At 41.8% G+C, this 14,394-nt stretch overlaps 1 protein-coding gene across 1 annotated transcript in view; it reads right to left on the bottom strand.

The window, feature by feature from the left end:
* Positions 1-313: 313 nt before the first annotated feature.
* Positions 314-14,394, bottom strand: part of MAPKBP1 (mitogen-activated protein kinase binding protein 1) — a 408,115-nt gene continuing 394,034 nt past the window's right edge. Inside the window, exons 29-30 of the mRNA XM_029597450.1 lie at positions 7,311-7,390; positions 314-6,706 (exon numbers count right to left, since the gene is read on the bottom strand). Coding sequence (XP_029453310.1) covers positions 6,413-6,706; positions 7,311-7,390 — 374 coding nt within the window. The 3' untranslated portion in view covers positions 314-6,412. The remainder of the gene's footprint in view (positions 6,707-7,310; positions 7,391-14,394) is intronic.

Below are 14,394 nucleotides of genomic sequence, written 5' to 3'. Positions count from 1 at the left end.
CACTTTCAGGTTAACATGTTTTTTTGTTGGTTTTTTTTTTAACTGTTGCTTCATTAGCAATACATTCCATTAGCTTATCGCAACATTTTCACAGCTTCATAATGGCAGGAAAACAGCCTTAAGTAAAAAGGATCACACATTTTTATTGAAAGTATTTAAGACAAAAATTACAGCTTTAAAAAGGCTCCTTCAAGTCTCCAGAGATGGGATAAAGAGGCAAATCACAGTGCAATAAACAAACATAAAACAATTGTTCTAAAAACAAAACAAGAAATATGTTTGAAAAGATTGCTCATCTTTTTACAATGAAGTATAAAACACAATTTTATAAATACTTTTTTTTTTTTTTTTGTAAAGAGTGGGCAGTACTGAAAGATACTGGATCAAGGAACGGAGAAGGGAAGAGTGTGTTTGCATGAACAGAGCATGCAGAGTGCACATGGCTTTGTTATTCCTCAGGTTGCTTTTTCATGCAGATCTCATGCCCCTAATGCCAACGCTGAGAACTTTTACTTCTTGGGTTTATATACACTAAAGTCTTTGGAATTCTCTGGGACTGAGCAGCATCCACAAAGGGGGAGGGGGTCAATTGGTCAACTGTTAGGAATTTACTTTCTACAATCCAATATTTCTTGAATGCTGCGACTGTAAAATTCATTGGCTCTGGACAAGGAAAAGAACCAAAAAAAACCCCTCACCTTTATCGCTGCTTAAGATTTTAAAAAGTTTTGTTAACTCCACTTTTATTTACTGTTAAAAAGAAGCACTCAGAAAGGGCAAGCATGCACGTTATTTCCTTTGATCTTCTGTTACTTTGTGGCTCGGGACAATGCACCAATTCACCCCAGCGACATGGAAGTGCTGAGCCAGGACAGCCCACGAAACTGTACTGAGATGCTGCCTGGGAGATCAGTGCTAGCATTAAAGAAACCCTCTCTCAGTGAGGGTCTCCTAATCCGTTTGTGCATTTCAGCAAAGTCTTGCCAAGCTAGAGCATGAGACGGACCGCAAATTACATTACTCTTTCATGGTTTAAATGCTAAAACAGTAAATTCTGGAAAAATTCGCTTGGCTGCTTTCCAGAGACAAGCTCTGAATTTGTGCTGCTTCTGGACCTCAGGCTGTCCCTTTGCAGCACACGTATAAAACAGATACTAGGGGAGAACCATGGATAGCTTATTCCAGTTCAAACTGGGAGAACTCAAAAAGGGGCTACAGACTAGACCAGCGATTCTCAACCCCATCCCTCAGGACATAACCAGCTAGTGGGCTTTTCAGGATATCCATAATGAATATGCAAAAGATAGACTGGCATATAATGGAGACAGGGAATGCAAATTTATCTCATGCATATTCATTGTGGTTATTCTGAAAATCTGGTTGGGTGTGTCCTAAGGACTGGACTGAGAACCACTGCACTAGGCAACAGGTTTCTCACTGAGGGAATAACAAATAGAAAACAAAAGAGCTATCCCACTAAAACATTAATGGGAGATCTAGCTAGACAAAAAGAGTAGGTAAAAAAAACCCCCAGGACTGACATATTTAAGACACTGGCTATAAAAATATGAGAAGCTATTTACTTATTGCTAGTAGAATATCTACTAGCAGGTCTCTCTCCTCCTGTACAATTCTTTGCTCCTAGTATTATGCTCACTATCAGCAGTAAGCAGTCTACCCTCAGCCTGGAATGTTCCAGAGCCGGATGAAAGAGGCAAAGGAACTTTTTTTCAGTGAAGAACTGATACAAATTCTATTCTCTGCAGAAGAGAGAGAGAGCTGCTAAAGTGACAGTCCCTGGCTACCTCCAGGACATGAGGGAATAAGCTTCTCATGATATCAGAAATACTCTGGCATTGTGTTTATGGTGTGAAGATGTTCATTTTAAGTGTGTGCCTGGAGTGATATAAGATGGTGCCCCCTCAGTAACAGTCTTAAGAATTAACTCTCAGGACACCAATCTCTTTTCCTTTCCATCTTATACTCACACGATGGTTTAAAGGAAGCAGGAGGTCAAGACCCACCCTAATGAACTTCTGCCACCAACTCTGGGTCTTATGGATGCCTTTGTCAACCCCTCTGTGGATTCAAACACTGCCAGTGGTGCCATTGCCCGATCCTGGAGAGTTAGCATCCCTGCCTCTTCCAGAGGGTTTCCTACAGCTCAGTGTGGTCTTTATGCCATTGGTGGACCCAACTAACCAAGTTGCTATCATGGTCAGAGGGGGAGCTGCTGAGCCTACTCAAGAAAGAGGCTTGCAATGCATAGAATGGGGCCAGTCGTGCAGGAAGCCGCAGAAGACTGCTATTTTGACTGTTGCTGGCACTCTGGAAGGTGGCTGCAGGGACATTGCCACTTCAGCATAATGAAGACCCTTTTAATTCCAAGGAATGTATTCAATGAGATGGTGTGTCAAACAATGGCCTGAATAGAAAATGTTTTAACTGGCTGTGTTTCTGAGCTATGTAAGTTAACTGTTGAAAAACAAACAGACTAAAGTTTAAGTCCCAGGATGCTATATTTGAAGAGCATCACTCTAAGCTGAATCTTTGGTCAAGATCAGATTTTGGCACTTCAAGTATCTAATATGGCTTTGATTAAAGACAATGCTTCCCTGTCTACTAAAATTGGAAAATCTAGAGAAAGTGTCTAGTTACCAGAATTTACATTCTTAATTGTCCTCAAGCCAAGTCTATTTCTCCATATGGTATGTGGAAAAAGTTTTGTTTTTTTTTTAAATTGTAAAATTTTCACCTGATGCTAGATCTCTGATTTATAAGGCATACTATATGCCTTAGTGTAAGTGCCAGTTAAACTTGCTGAGGGTAGTGTGGATCTTTTGTATTTTCTCCGATATTTCAACTCTTTTTGCCGGCTTCCCAGGAGGAGATGAAAGTTAAGAACTACTCTGTTAGTGTCTTTTATGTTGGATTGTGATAGAGCGACTTGGTTCTGCATTCTCTCTTTAAGAAACAGAAATTGAGTATTTCTGGGCTTAAAAGATTAAAAAATAGTGTTCCTTGATATCTCACAGGTCACTCAATCCGTTCCAAGAAAATGTCTTGAACTGTGGCAATGAGTTCCATCTATTGGCGCAGCTTATTTTCTTTAATTTCTATAATCAGTGTATAGTGTGGTATTGGGGTAACAAGTTTGTCCAGACCATGCAAAATTCCTGACAGTTCCACTGCACTTCCTAAGGAAGTTCCAGGTGCAGTCAAGCTTTACTAGTAAAAATGTATGTTTAGTAAAGTAAGGCTGAGCAGGACCATGTCCTATATTGTATTTTTCCTCTTCTCTTTGTATTACTCTTAATTATCCTATTTTTTTGAATCCCTTATTTTTGGACTTTGATTTATATCATGACTTTTCTTTTTTCCTCTTTTTAGACTATTCCTACTGGTTCTTTTCTTCCTAAAACATGCGGTAAACATTTTCTTATTACTTATTTTGTCATGGATGCAGTCAATTATTCATCACTAAACTGCTCATTCCAAGTTTAGACTGTGCTGTTAGAAGGTTATTATTGTAACAGAAGTTAAGCTTAAACAAAAAGAAACAAGGAAATTTGAGATATTTAGAATGCCAGCCAAAGAACTTATCTAAGGTGAGGAGTCTATCTGGGAACCACAGTGGCTATATGCCAGCTCTTTGAGAAAGTTTATGTATTCCAAGCTGCAGCCCTTCAAGTGGAGACAATTTAATTAAAAAACAGCATATTTTCCAGTGACCTCAGAGATGGTGAGTAAAAGGTTATTGGATATTATGTTATCTGCCCACAACGTCTGGTCTCTCACAGACTGAGGCTCTCCAATGATATTTCATAGACTCCCCCTTAAAAGCATACATTCAAATACACAGCATCTCCAAAAGCAGACCAGTATAGCCAGTAAAAAAGCACAGAGTCTAGGGAACTATGAGATTTTGCCTCCACTCCCAGAGGCTACAAGTTTAAGTTTTTCTAAGTAATCACCGAGTGCTTTCAGTAAGGATTTACTACTTTGATGCAGTATTTTGACCTGTTGTAACTTGGCTCCTAAGAGTCAGTTTCTAGAGAGTGCAATATTTGCTGTCACCCTACAGATGACAGATTATACCTAAGCATATACAAGGGATATCCCAGTATTGTAGTTTTTAGCCCTTTGAGGTGTACAACCCTCTGCCAGCATTGGGAAGTGACACAGCTGCTGGTGCTCAACCACACAGTCCCAGAGTAAAATTATACTGCCCTCCCCATTAAGCCTAACCCCCACCCCTCTAAATCTGATAAAAATAACTACCCATCTACAGTTGTAAGGGGGCTTATGAAGGAAAGATTGTAGGTGAGGGTGTAACAAAACTCCATCCACTTCCTATCTCATCGTATACCTACTGTACAACTATCTATACCCCAAGCTATTCTACAGCATCCTGATACCACAGCTATTAATCCTAATACTACACTGCTTCTAGAAGCCCCATCTTCTACTCTCCTATATATATATATATATATACCTTAAAATGGCCCCTCCCTTTTGTCTCTTATTTATCTGATTATCTGTAAAGCCCTCACAGCCTGACCTTCTCTTCCCCCAACAGCCTGTTTTGCAAAACTGATATCTAGTAAATCCTCCCTTGCTTGTAATAAAACATAAAATGGAAAACAAACCATAAACTGCAGCAAATTACTTAACCCCAGCACATGTATGTTTCTTCTCTTTTCTTCCTCTTCAAAAGACCTAGACGTAGAATCCAGGTAAGCAAGTGCACAAGCGAGGCTCCTCCCTCTCACTGGAAACCCAACCCCTATATCAAAGCTCTTGCAAGCAGATTCTGTCCCTGCTCTTTTGCTGCAGGGGATTTCGCATTCTAGGGAATTACATTTCTATGAAAACAAGTATTTTAAGATTCTTCAAGTTTTCTCCATTGAAAGATTTTGGATCATGACGACACAAAACTGGACTGGAAGGCAGAATCTGTAGATGGCTTACTCTGCTGTTTACGAAGGACTTTGTGGTTTCTAGGAGATGCAGCCTTCCTCTCCAATCATGGACATACCAAAGCCAACTATGAATCTGTCTAGATCGTGAAAAAAGGACTTTTACACATGGGCACATATTTCAAGGAAGGAGAACACTTAAAACACAATCAATCGATTTTGCAGTTAGCTTCTCTTTTGCTGCTGCTGAAAATAGCTATTTTGAAGAGGAACATTTTCACTCATACCTGAATTTGTCTGCCTCAAACCTGAGACTATAACATTTGTAGAGCAGAAATGATTGTGAGGCCACAGACTTAAAGTAGTATGACTTGCTTGCAGGGTCAAACAGGAGGAGAAAATCTATTCACACAAATATTTTAGAAAATTAGCAGACCATCAGGGCAAAAAAAAATGTTACCAATAAAGATGAATTCTAAACAGATGAATGCTTAGTGCGAAGTGTCTAAAATCCTTCAGAAAGTTTCTTTATAAAAAAAAAAAGAAAAATAAACTCAAAATCCAACAGAAGAGCTAAAGCACCCTGATAAGCAGAATACAGACATACATTAGAGCTGTGAGTGTAACTGCTACCTGCGGTGACAGTTACCAGATCATAGGATGTTGTTGTTACAGCATCAGAGTTGTGAGCTGGAGGCTGCAAAGTATGGTTTACAGAGGGGTAAACTGCTTTCCATCTCATATAACACTCACACAAAACACAGGGAATGCTAGTCACAGAATCGATGCCTAGCCGCAGTGGAGGAAAGGCTGTGTTCTTTTGTTCCTAAAAGGAGGGAGTGCATCATGAGATGCTTAAAGCAGAGTGCTCCCCTGCCAGGGTCTGTCTGCTCCTGACCATCCCTTCCAGAGGAAGCCATAGTGTTACATGATTGTCTTGCATGGAAAATGTGTCAGTGTAAAATAAAATAAAAACAAACAGGGTCACTGAAACTAAAAACTGAAGACAACAGCAAAAGTTCAACAAATAATAAATAAAATAAAACTTTCAACAGGTCTGTACTTAAATACAGAGAAATCCAACCAAGGATTTTGAGTGTACACAAGTGACTGGAACCAAAACGAGGACCTTCATCTGGGTTTCCTATTCATTTCTAAGGACCCTCCCCCCAAGGAGGTGTTGCTGGTATTGCGGGATTCTGGATACGGATCCTTTGCTCCAGAACATTCACAGCAGATAGTGCCTGAAGGCAGAAACATTAAACCCAGGAATAATTTAATTTTTGTTTTAATTATAAGTATCTAAAACCTCAGCAGGTTGGTTTCATAGGGCCAAAGAGGATTCCTGTTGAAAAGATTTTTTCTCCCTGAATCATGGTGGAACTAGAGGTTTCCTGCAGTGCTCAGCCGAGTGGCCCAGCTTCCCTCTCTTCACCCGCTGTTTTCTGGGTAGCTGAAGGCCTTCCCAAGTAAAACTTCCCAAGGGCACCTTGTTAGAGTTTTTTGTCCATTCGCCGTTCGACTGCCTGCAGTAAGAGTTCAGAGTACTGCTGCAGTAAGGCCAAAGTCTTTTCATCACCTAGACGCCTGGCCCCGGGCAGGATTGTTCTGCTGCTTTCAGCCTTCAGCTGCGCTAGCACCGAATCTCCAGGATTTTCCAAGTCGTCCTGATTTCCTCCCTCTTTCAAGGACTCCAATTCCTTCTTCACAAAGCAAAATGTTTCAGTCAGAAGGCCTACAATTTTACTTTTGTCAGTAGAAGGTTCAGTACCAGCCCCAGCTATGACCTGGAAAGAGAAACGGGGAGAGTTGCATGAGTTCAGATTGATAGCATGTGCACTGGATTTTTTATGGGGGGGGGGGAAAAATTGATGACACCTGGAGACCCAAGTTCAAAATCCCACTAATGTCACTGTATGACCTGCATTAAGTCATTTAACCACCTTGCCTCTCCTGGCTGTCAAGTGTTTTGGGTTACCATTTAGAACAAGAACCATACCTAACACCAAAACTGCCCAAGTCAAGCACCATAGTTTTGATGCTCATGGTCAGAGATCTCGTATTGTCAATGTCATATACATTATGTATGAGGCATGGAACAACCTTGATGCCAGCATAGGCGACCACATAAGACTGCTTTCCTGGCAACAGTTTAAAGAATTTAAAAAGCAATTAACTTTTAAAATGCTGTACACTGTAAATTGTGATTTTGTTTTATATACATGCAAATGGTACCTTTTGCTCTACAAATCTGGATGCCAGTGTCACAATGATGATAAATATGGATAGTGGCGGACCTCTGTTTCCGCAGCAGTTAAGAGGAGATAGTGTGTCACTTTCTTGACTCACTGAGTGCTGGAGGAGGGTGGGGATGTAGGAGAGGTCACTCACCGTGTGGTACAAGCTCATGGCTCTTCGCAGGCTGTCTTCAAGTTCAGATGTAATGAGCTGGCACTGCTCCAGGCTGACTGCTGCTTTTGAAGAGGAGAGGCGGGAAACAAAAGCAATAATCCATCAGAAGCACGCTCACATTACCCTTCTTCTCAAGTCACTGTATTGGCTCCCTATCCGCTCACGCGTGCAGTTCAAACTCCTCTTTCTCATCTACAAATGCCTTCACTCTGCAGCACCTCACTACCTCTCTTACCTCTCTCTACACCCCTCGGACAAGTCACTCTTATATGCCCTTTTCCTCTCCTGCTAGTTGCCGACTCCGTGCTTTCCACCTGGCTGCGCTGTGTGCTTGGAATATTCTTCCTGAACTGGTGTGTCATGCTCCCTCTCTTGCTGTGTTTAAATCCCATCTAAAGACCCACCTCTTTGAAACCACTTTTAAACCTTATGCCTAATTGTCTGCTTTTAGTCTTGTTAAGTAACTTTTTTTTAATTTTCTTTAACCATTGTCTTGCTTTATGAAATACCCCAAAACTCTTGTCTTGTATGCTTGTCTTATTAGATTGTAAGCTCTATTGAGCAGGTACTGTCTTTTTGTATGTTTGTACAGTGCTGCTTATGTCATGTAGCATTATAGAAATATTAAGTAGTAGTAATAGTAGTCATAAATGAATAAAGTGATAGTACAGAGAACCTTATACCAAGAGCAAATGTGATGAGAGGAATGTGAAAAAGTCCTTATCATATCTGGTTTATAGCCATTCATCTACACTGTCTAGGGGAAACTGGGACAAGAAAACTAGAATTAGTTATAACTTCTGTAGCAGTCCTCTGCTAGTCATGCAACCCTGATCATTCACTTCAATTGTCTTGGGAATATGGTGAGAAGGAGAAAACTCTCTCTACACACATGCATATATCCATACACATACATGTATAGAGATATATAAAATATAGATATGAAACTAGATATGGTTTATACATTCTCTAGATCTGATTTTCTCTCATTTTGCCCTTGACAACTGCAGTAAACAATTCAGGTTCCATGATTGGCAAAGGAGTGCTATAAAATACCTGGCCAAGACCGAACCCTTCAATAACCCATATACAGTATGCCAGAGTAGCAGCTACACAGAGTGTCATCATCTACCTTCTTTTCAGCTCAGGTGGAGTGGGGCTTAGACCTTACCAGGAAACCAGTGCTAATGAGCAGCCATGGGGACTATCCACCTTAATTCTATGGCAACATTAAGCATATCCATTCTTGGCTTTTCACTAACAAAGAGACACGATCACTTTGCATACAAAAGGTTTTCTCTAAAAGCTACAACCAGAACTCCTGTCCTTAACTCACACTGCAGTATAACTAGATACATTCTGCATGTTATCTCACAGTGGAAGGCCAAGTGTCTTCAGCCATTAATGAAGCTTTTAATGGTATTATGCAACAAATCTTTCAGATTTATAAATCATTAAACCATGCTGATACTTTAAAACAAGTTTTCTTGGCTCATCCAGTGTTGGAATCACATTCTTGAATCTTAGCTCAAAGGTAGAAAATCAAACCAACCAACTTCCATAATTTAAATTATTTTATTTATAAGAATGGCAATATTACTCCCATGTGTTTTCATGGGTTTAATTCCTCAAATGATATATTTATGAAAACCAGCAACAGCCAATCAGATTGTGGATATGGGCCACCAGGGTCCAAATTATACTGTACTAAAACAAAAGCAACAGAATGGAATTTCCTGGCAAACAGCAAGAGAGGTGTTTAGAACTGAACATAAAATCAAGGGCTTTTCAACCAATCCAAACAATCACAAGGCCAAAACACCTTCTATTGCTATAGGACTGGGCGTTTCATGGTAGTTAACACTCATTATGGTAAGCAATCAAAATAGAAACACAGAAACATAATAGCAGAAAAAGACTGCATGGCCCATCTAGTCTACCCATCTGCTCAATTAATTTAGCATTATAATGCCCATCATTTCCTTAGAAATCCTCTATATTTATACCATGCTTTCCTAAATTCATTTACTGATTTTTGTTTCCACCACCTCTACTGGGAGGTTGTTCCATGCATCCACCACCCTTCTCTGTAAAGAAATATTTCCTAAGATTACTTCTGACTCTACCCCTTTTCAACGCTATCGCATCACCCCCTTGTTCTAGAACCTCTTTCCCCACTGAAAGAAGCTCCACTTCTGTGTATGGAAACCTTTGAGATATTTGAATATTTCTATCATATGCCCTCTATCTCGCCTTTCTTTCAGGATGTATATGCTTAGATCTTTACATTTCTTCCCATATGCTTTAAAACAAAGACCACTGACCATTTTAGTGGCCACCCTCTGTATCGACTCTTGAGGCTCCTGTCCAAAAGCTCTTTAAAATGCATCTTCCACTGCTCTCCAAGCCAGGGCTCAGGGCTTGGATTGAGTTTCCCCTGCGCCCAGCCCTCTGATCGGGCCCTCTCCTCCCCACCACCATGAGGTTGCTAAGCCCTCCCCCATTGGAACACGTCAGAGAAGCTTAAAGGATTCTGCATTTTAAATTCTCTCCCTCTCACACAGGCGCCGCGTGCCTAAGGAGCGCGACCAAGGAGCTTGCCCCTTAGTGTGCCCTTCCACACCACAGAATCGACGGCAAGCCCTGCACCGACGACTGGACGTCTTCACAACTGGACATACCCCTGCTAATTGCAACTAATTTTGACTCGCTATGCAAACTCCCACTCCTCGATTTTCAGTGCCAAGATCCCCCATTGTACTATTTACTGCCTCTCTACCTATCTCCCCTGTAATCACCACACCCTGCGCAGCCACCCTTCTCCAAAACCTCCTCCTTTGTCTACCCGCTCCGTAAATGGCAACGTACCCTATCCCTCGCATCCACTTTCCTCTCTCCAGACTATCACCCTCCCCCACCCACTATCCTTCCCCCTTGCGCAAATCCTTAATCCCCATCCTCACCTCTCCCCTGACACAACTCCTAGGCCTCACCACTCTCTCCATAATACTCTTTAACGCATAATCTGTCTCTAAAAAGACACCTATTCTCAACGACCTGCTAATCGATTGCAAACCAGACATTTGTGCTGTCATTGAGATGTGGTTCAAAGATACTGATGCCGTACTCATCAACCAACTCCCTACCTCTTCTTATGAGATATTCTCTATCCCTAGGCCCAAGAAAAGAGGAGGAGGCATCCTCCTTGTAGCTAAGAAACATCTAAACCTCAAACCCATTCACGTAGTCACCCCCCCAATCTTGAAATAGGTCTTTTCAGGTCTGCCGAATTGCAAATCTATCTAGTATACTCCCCTCTTGCACTCCTCGACTCCAACTCCTCTCCCCTTATTGAATTCATTGTTGACTCTATCAATGCTGATATCCCCTCCATCATCCTTGGAGACTTTAATCTCCATGTAGACTCCCTACCCCACTCCTTGTCATGTGAAGCCTTCATAAAGTCCCTCCACGTGATAGGATTTCAACAAATGATTACATCTCCCACCCACAAAGCAGGACACACACTGGATCTGATGTTCATTAACTCGGCTGTCCTCTCCACCACTACCCCCACCTGTACCCCAGTTCCCTGGTCCGACCACTATCTAATAGAAGGCCTTCTCTCCATCAAAGCCTCCCCCCCTCGCGACAATGCCCACTGTACTACTATAATATCCAGAAAATCTTGTCCCAGCGATGAACTAGCTGCCGCATTATCAACCGCCCTACCCAACCTAGTTTGTTCTGACCCTGACTCAGCGCTAGAATCCTGGAACAACCTCACTGCTGACATCGCCAACAAACTCTGCCCTATCTCCAAACGTGTCATAAGCATCTCCTCCAAACACGCAAATTCATGGTACACATCTGAGCTAAACACCCTAAAAAATGAACTCAGACAAAAAGAGAGAAAATGGCGTAAGGACCCAATCACTCAGCATTCTGCCGTCTACAAAATGGCACTACACTGCTACAGACTCACAAACTCTAAAACACAAACGTGATTTCTACGCTATGAAAATCCATGATTACAGATTCAATCCCAAAGCGCTCTTCTCGTATGTCTCAAGTCTCACTAAGTCCATCCCTCCCACTATACCTGACTCTGATGCAGCTTCCAAATGCGAAGAACTTGCTACCTACTTCCAGAACAAAATAATAAACTTTCTCTCCAGATTCCCCGCCTCCCTCTCCACCTACCCTGCACCCTCCCAGCCCGCAATGACTGCCCTCGACTATACTTCTCCCAAAGAAGTAGAAACCATCCTCAAAAAACTCAAACCTGCCTCCCACCCCAATGATACATCCTCCCTCGAAAGCACTATTGGCCGTCCCTAACTCCATAGCCCAAGCCATAACAGACATCATTAACTGCTCACTCTCCCAAGGGACTGTCCCTGACATACTCAAACATGCGGTAGTCAAACCTCTCCTCAAGAAGCCCTCCCTAGACCCGAAAGACCCTTCCAATTTCCTATCTCAAACCTCCCATTTATTGCCAAGCTTATTGAAAGAGTTGTTAATACATAATTTATGGACTATCTTGAAAACCACTCGATCCTCTACGTCTCGCAATTTGGCTTTCGGAAACATTTCAACACTGAATCGCTACTTCTCACCCTATCTGTCCACTTCCTGAGAGGAATGGACCAAGGTCACAGCTACCTCCTCGCCCTCCTTGATATCTCTGCGGCTTTCGACACCATCTGCCATAATCACCTCCTTACCCGTCTAGAAAGCATTGGCATCTCAGGCCTAGCCCTTGCCTGGTTCAAATCCTACCTCTCGAACAGAAAGTTCTCTGTTAAAATTGGTAATGCCTTATCCGTCCCCCATCCTCTACAACAAGGAGTCCCACAAGGTTCATCACTCTCATCCACCCTTTTCAACAGCTACCTCACCCCACTCTACCAGCTTCTCTCTGAACTCAAACTAAAGTTCTATCTATATGCAGATGATGTCCAGATCATCATACCTATTCACAACTCTATCTCCGACGCCCTGAGGCACTGGGAAAACTGCCTCGTGGCCATCAACTCTCTACTCACAAACCTCCACCTCGCACTCAACACCAACAAAACTGAACTTCTACTTATTCCCCCCCCCCCTGTCTAATGACCCCAATCTCAACATTACCACAGCCCAACCCTTCGTAAGGGACCTTGGAGTTCTCCTTGATCAACAACTCAGCATGAAGAAAGGCCAGCTCCATACTTAAAGAAGGTTTCTTCAAACTCAATGTCCTAAAAAAACTTAAACCACTACTATATACCCAAGACTTCCACACAGTGATCCAAGCTACTATCTCCTCTAAATTGGACTACTGTAACTCACTCTTCCTAGGGCTCCCCTACTCCACAATAAAACCCCTACAAATGTTACAAAATGCGACTGCTAGAATCATCTCAAATACCCGTAAATCTGAACACATCACCCCTATCCTTAAAGACTTACACTGGCTCCCTATCCCCTCCCGTATTCACTACAAAACCCTGACCTTTGTACATAAATCCATTCATGCTCACAATTCCAACTGGCTAGACATTCCTTTTAAGACTCATCAGTCTACCCGGCCCACCAGAACTGCCAACAAAGGCACTCTACTAGTACCCTCCCTTAAAACAGCCCACCTCTCCTCCACACGCGACCGTGCCCCTCTCAATTGCTGGCCCCTCACTCTGGAACTCCCTCCCTCCAAACTTACACCTTGAACCATGCACCATCAAATTTAAAAAGAAGTTAAAAACATGGTTATTTAAACAAGCCTATCCGGATTAGCCCTCCCCCTCCCTCCTACGATGCTATACTATATCTCATATAGACTATACTATATTCCTTATATTAAGGAGCTCTATGTTCGCCTGTTGTTAAGCTTTTATGTTCACCTGTTAAGCTACATTTCTATGCTGCTCTTGTGATATTCCCCTCCCAGTTCTTTCTCCCTGTTAATATGTACTTTCAAACCTGCTATTCAAATGTGAACCGGTATGATGTCCCTACTAATACCAGTATATAAAAGTCTCTAAATAAATTAAATAAATAAATAAATCATAATAAAAGTACTAACCAAGCGGCAGCTGTCCATAACCCAGAAAATGTTACTAGCTACAACAAAGAATTTAGCAATAATGTATCTGGACTGCCTCTGTGAGAACTAACAGAATGCCTAATAATTTCAAGGTATTGGCTCCACATGGCAATTTCAGAAAGGAAGAAAGAAAAAGGCCAGAAGGTTTTAAGTACAGGCAGTTATAGTTTATACAATAATGCTACTGAGGGCATCGGGAGCATCCTCTAGTGTCACAGAGGATGAGAGTAAAGATCAGGTGTTCTGATGTCATAGAAACCCCAAACTACATGGATCTCCTCATTTTACATCGTTGCCTATAAGCCAATTATTATTGCGGGGACTTCATACACACACACGTTCCTTCTCCTCCTTCTCAAATCAAATTCTATTTCTCCATTCATTCCATAAGTCTTCTCATCTTTCAACAACTCTCTCTCTCCCTCATCCAGAAGTCTCTTACCTTCCCCTCCCTATGGCTCCTAACTTGGCTGGCTAGCGGTTTGGCTTCCAGCTGTTCCTTGCTTTATGCCTTTATGACTCTCAACTTTTCCGTTAGTTGCAATAAATTACAATAACCACTGCAGGGCTCATCCAAGGGATTATAGTTAAGGAGTGGTCTAGTGGTTACAGCAATGGGCTGAGAATCAGAGAAACCAAGGTCCAAATTCCAATTTCGCCACTGTAACTTGTGACTTTCAGCAAGTCATTAGCTCCCATTGCCTCAGGTACCCATTTAGACTGTAAATTCTTTGGGCCAGGGATTTATTTTACTAATAATGCTGTAAGCTGTTTCAGCAGTGTTTGGAAAGATGGGCTAAAAGTTCAAACTAATGTATTATTAATACTGTTGTGAGGATATGCTATGATATTAATACCAAACTAAAAGTTTCATTCTCACACTTTTACTAAAGCAAATTACAGCTATCCATATGCATTAGATAATTTAAGTTGGGAAAGCAGAGCAGTACACCATGAAATTCCTACTTACAG

Source organism: Rhinatrema bivittatum, chromosome 4 (genome assembly GCF_901001135.1).
Source record: "Rhinatrema bivittatum chromosome 4, aRhiBiv1.1, whole genome shotgun sequence".
Classification (NCBI taxonomy): Eukaryota; Metazoa; Chordata; class Amphibia; order Gymnophiona; family Rhinatrematidae; genus Rhinatrema; species Rhinatrema bivittatum.
This window is presented reverse-complemented; position numbering and strand designations above follow the sequence as displayed.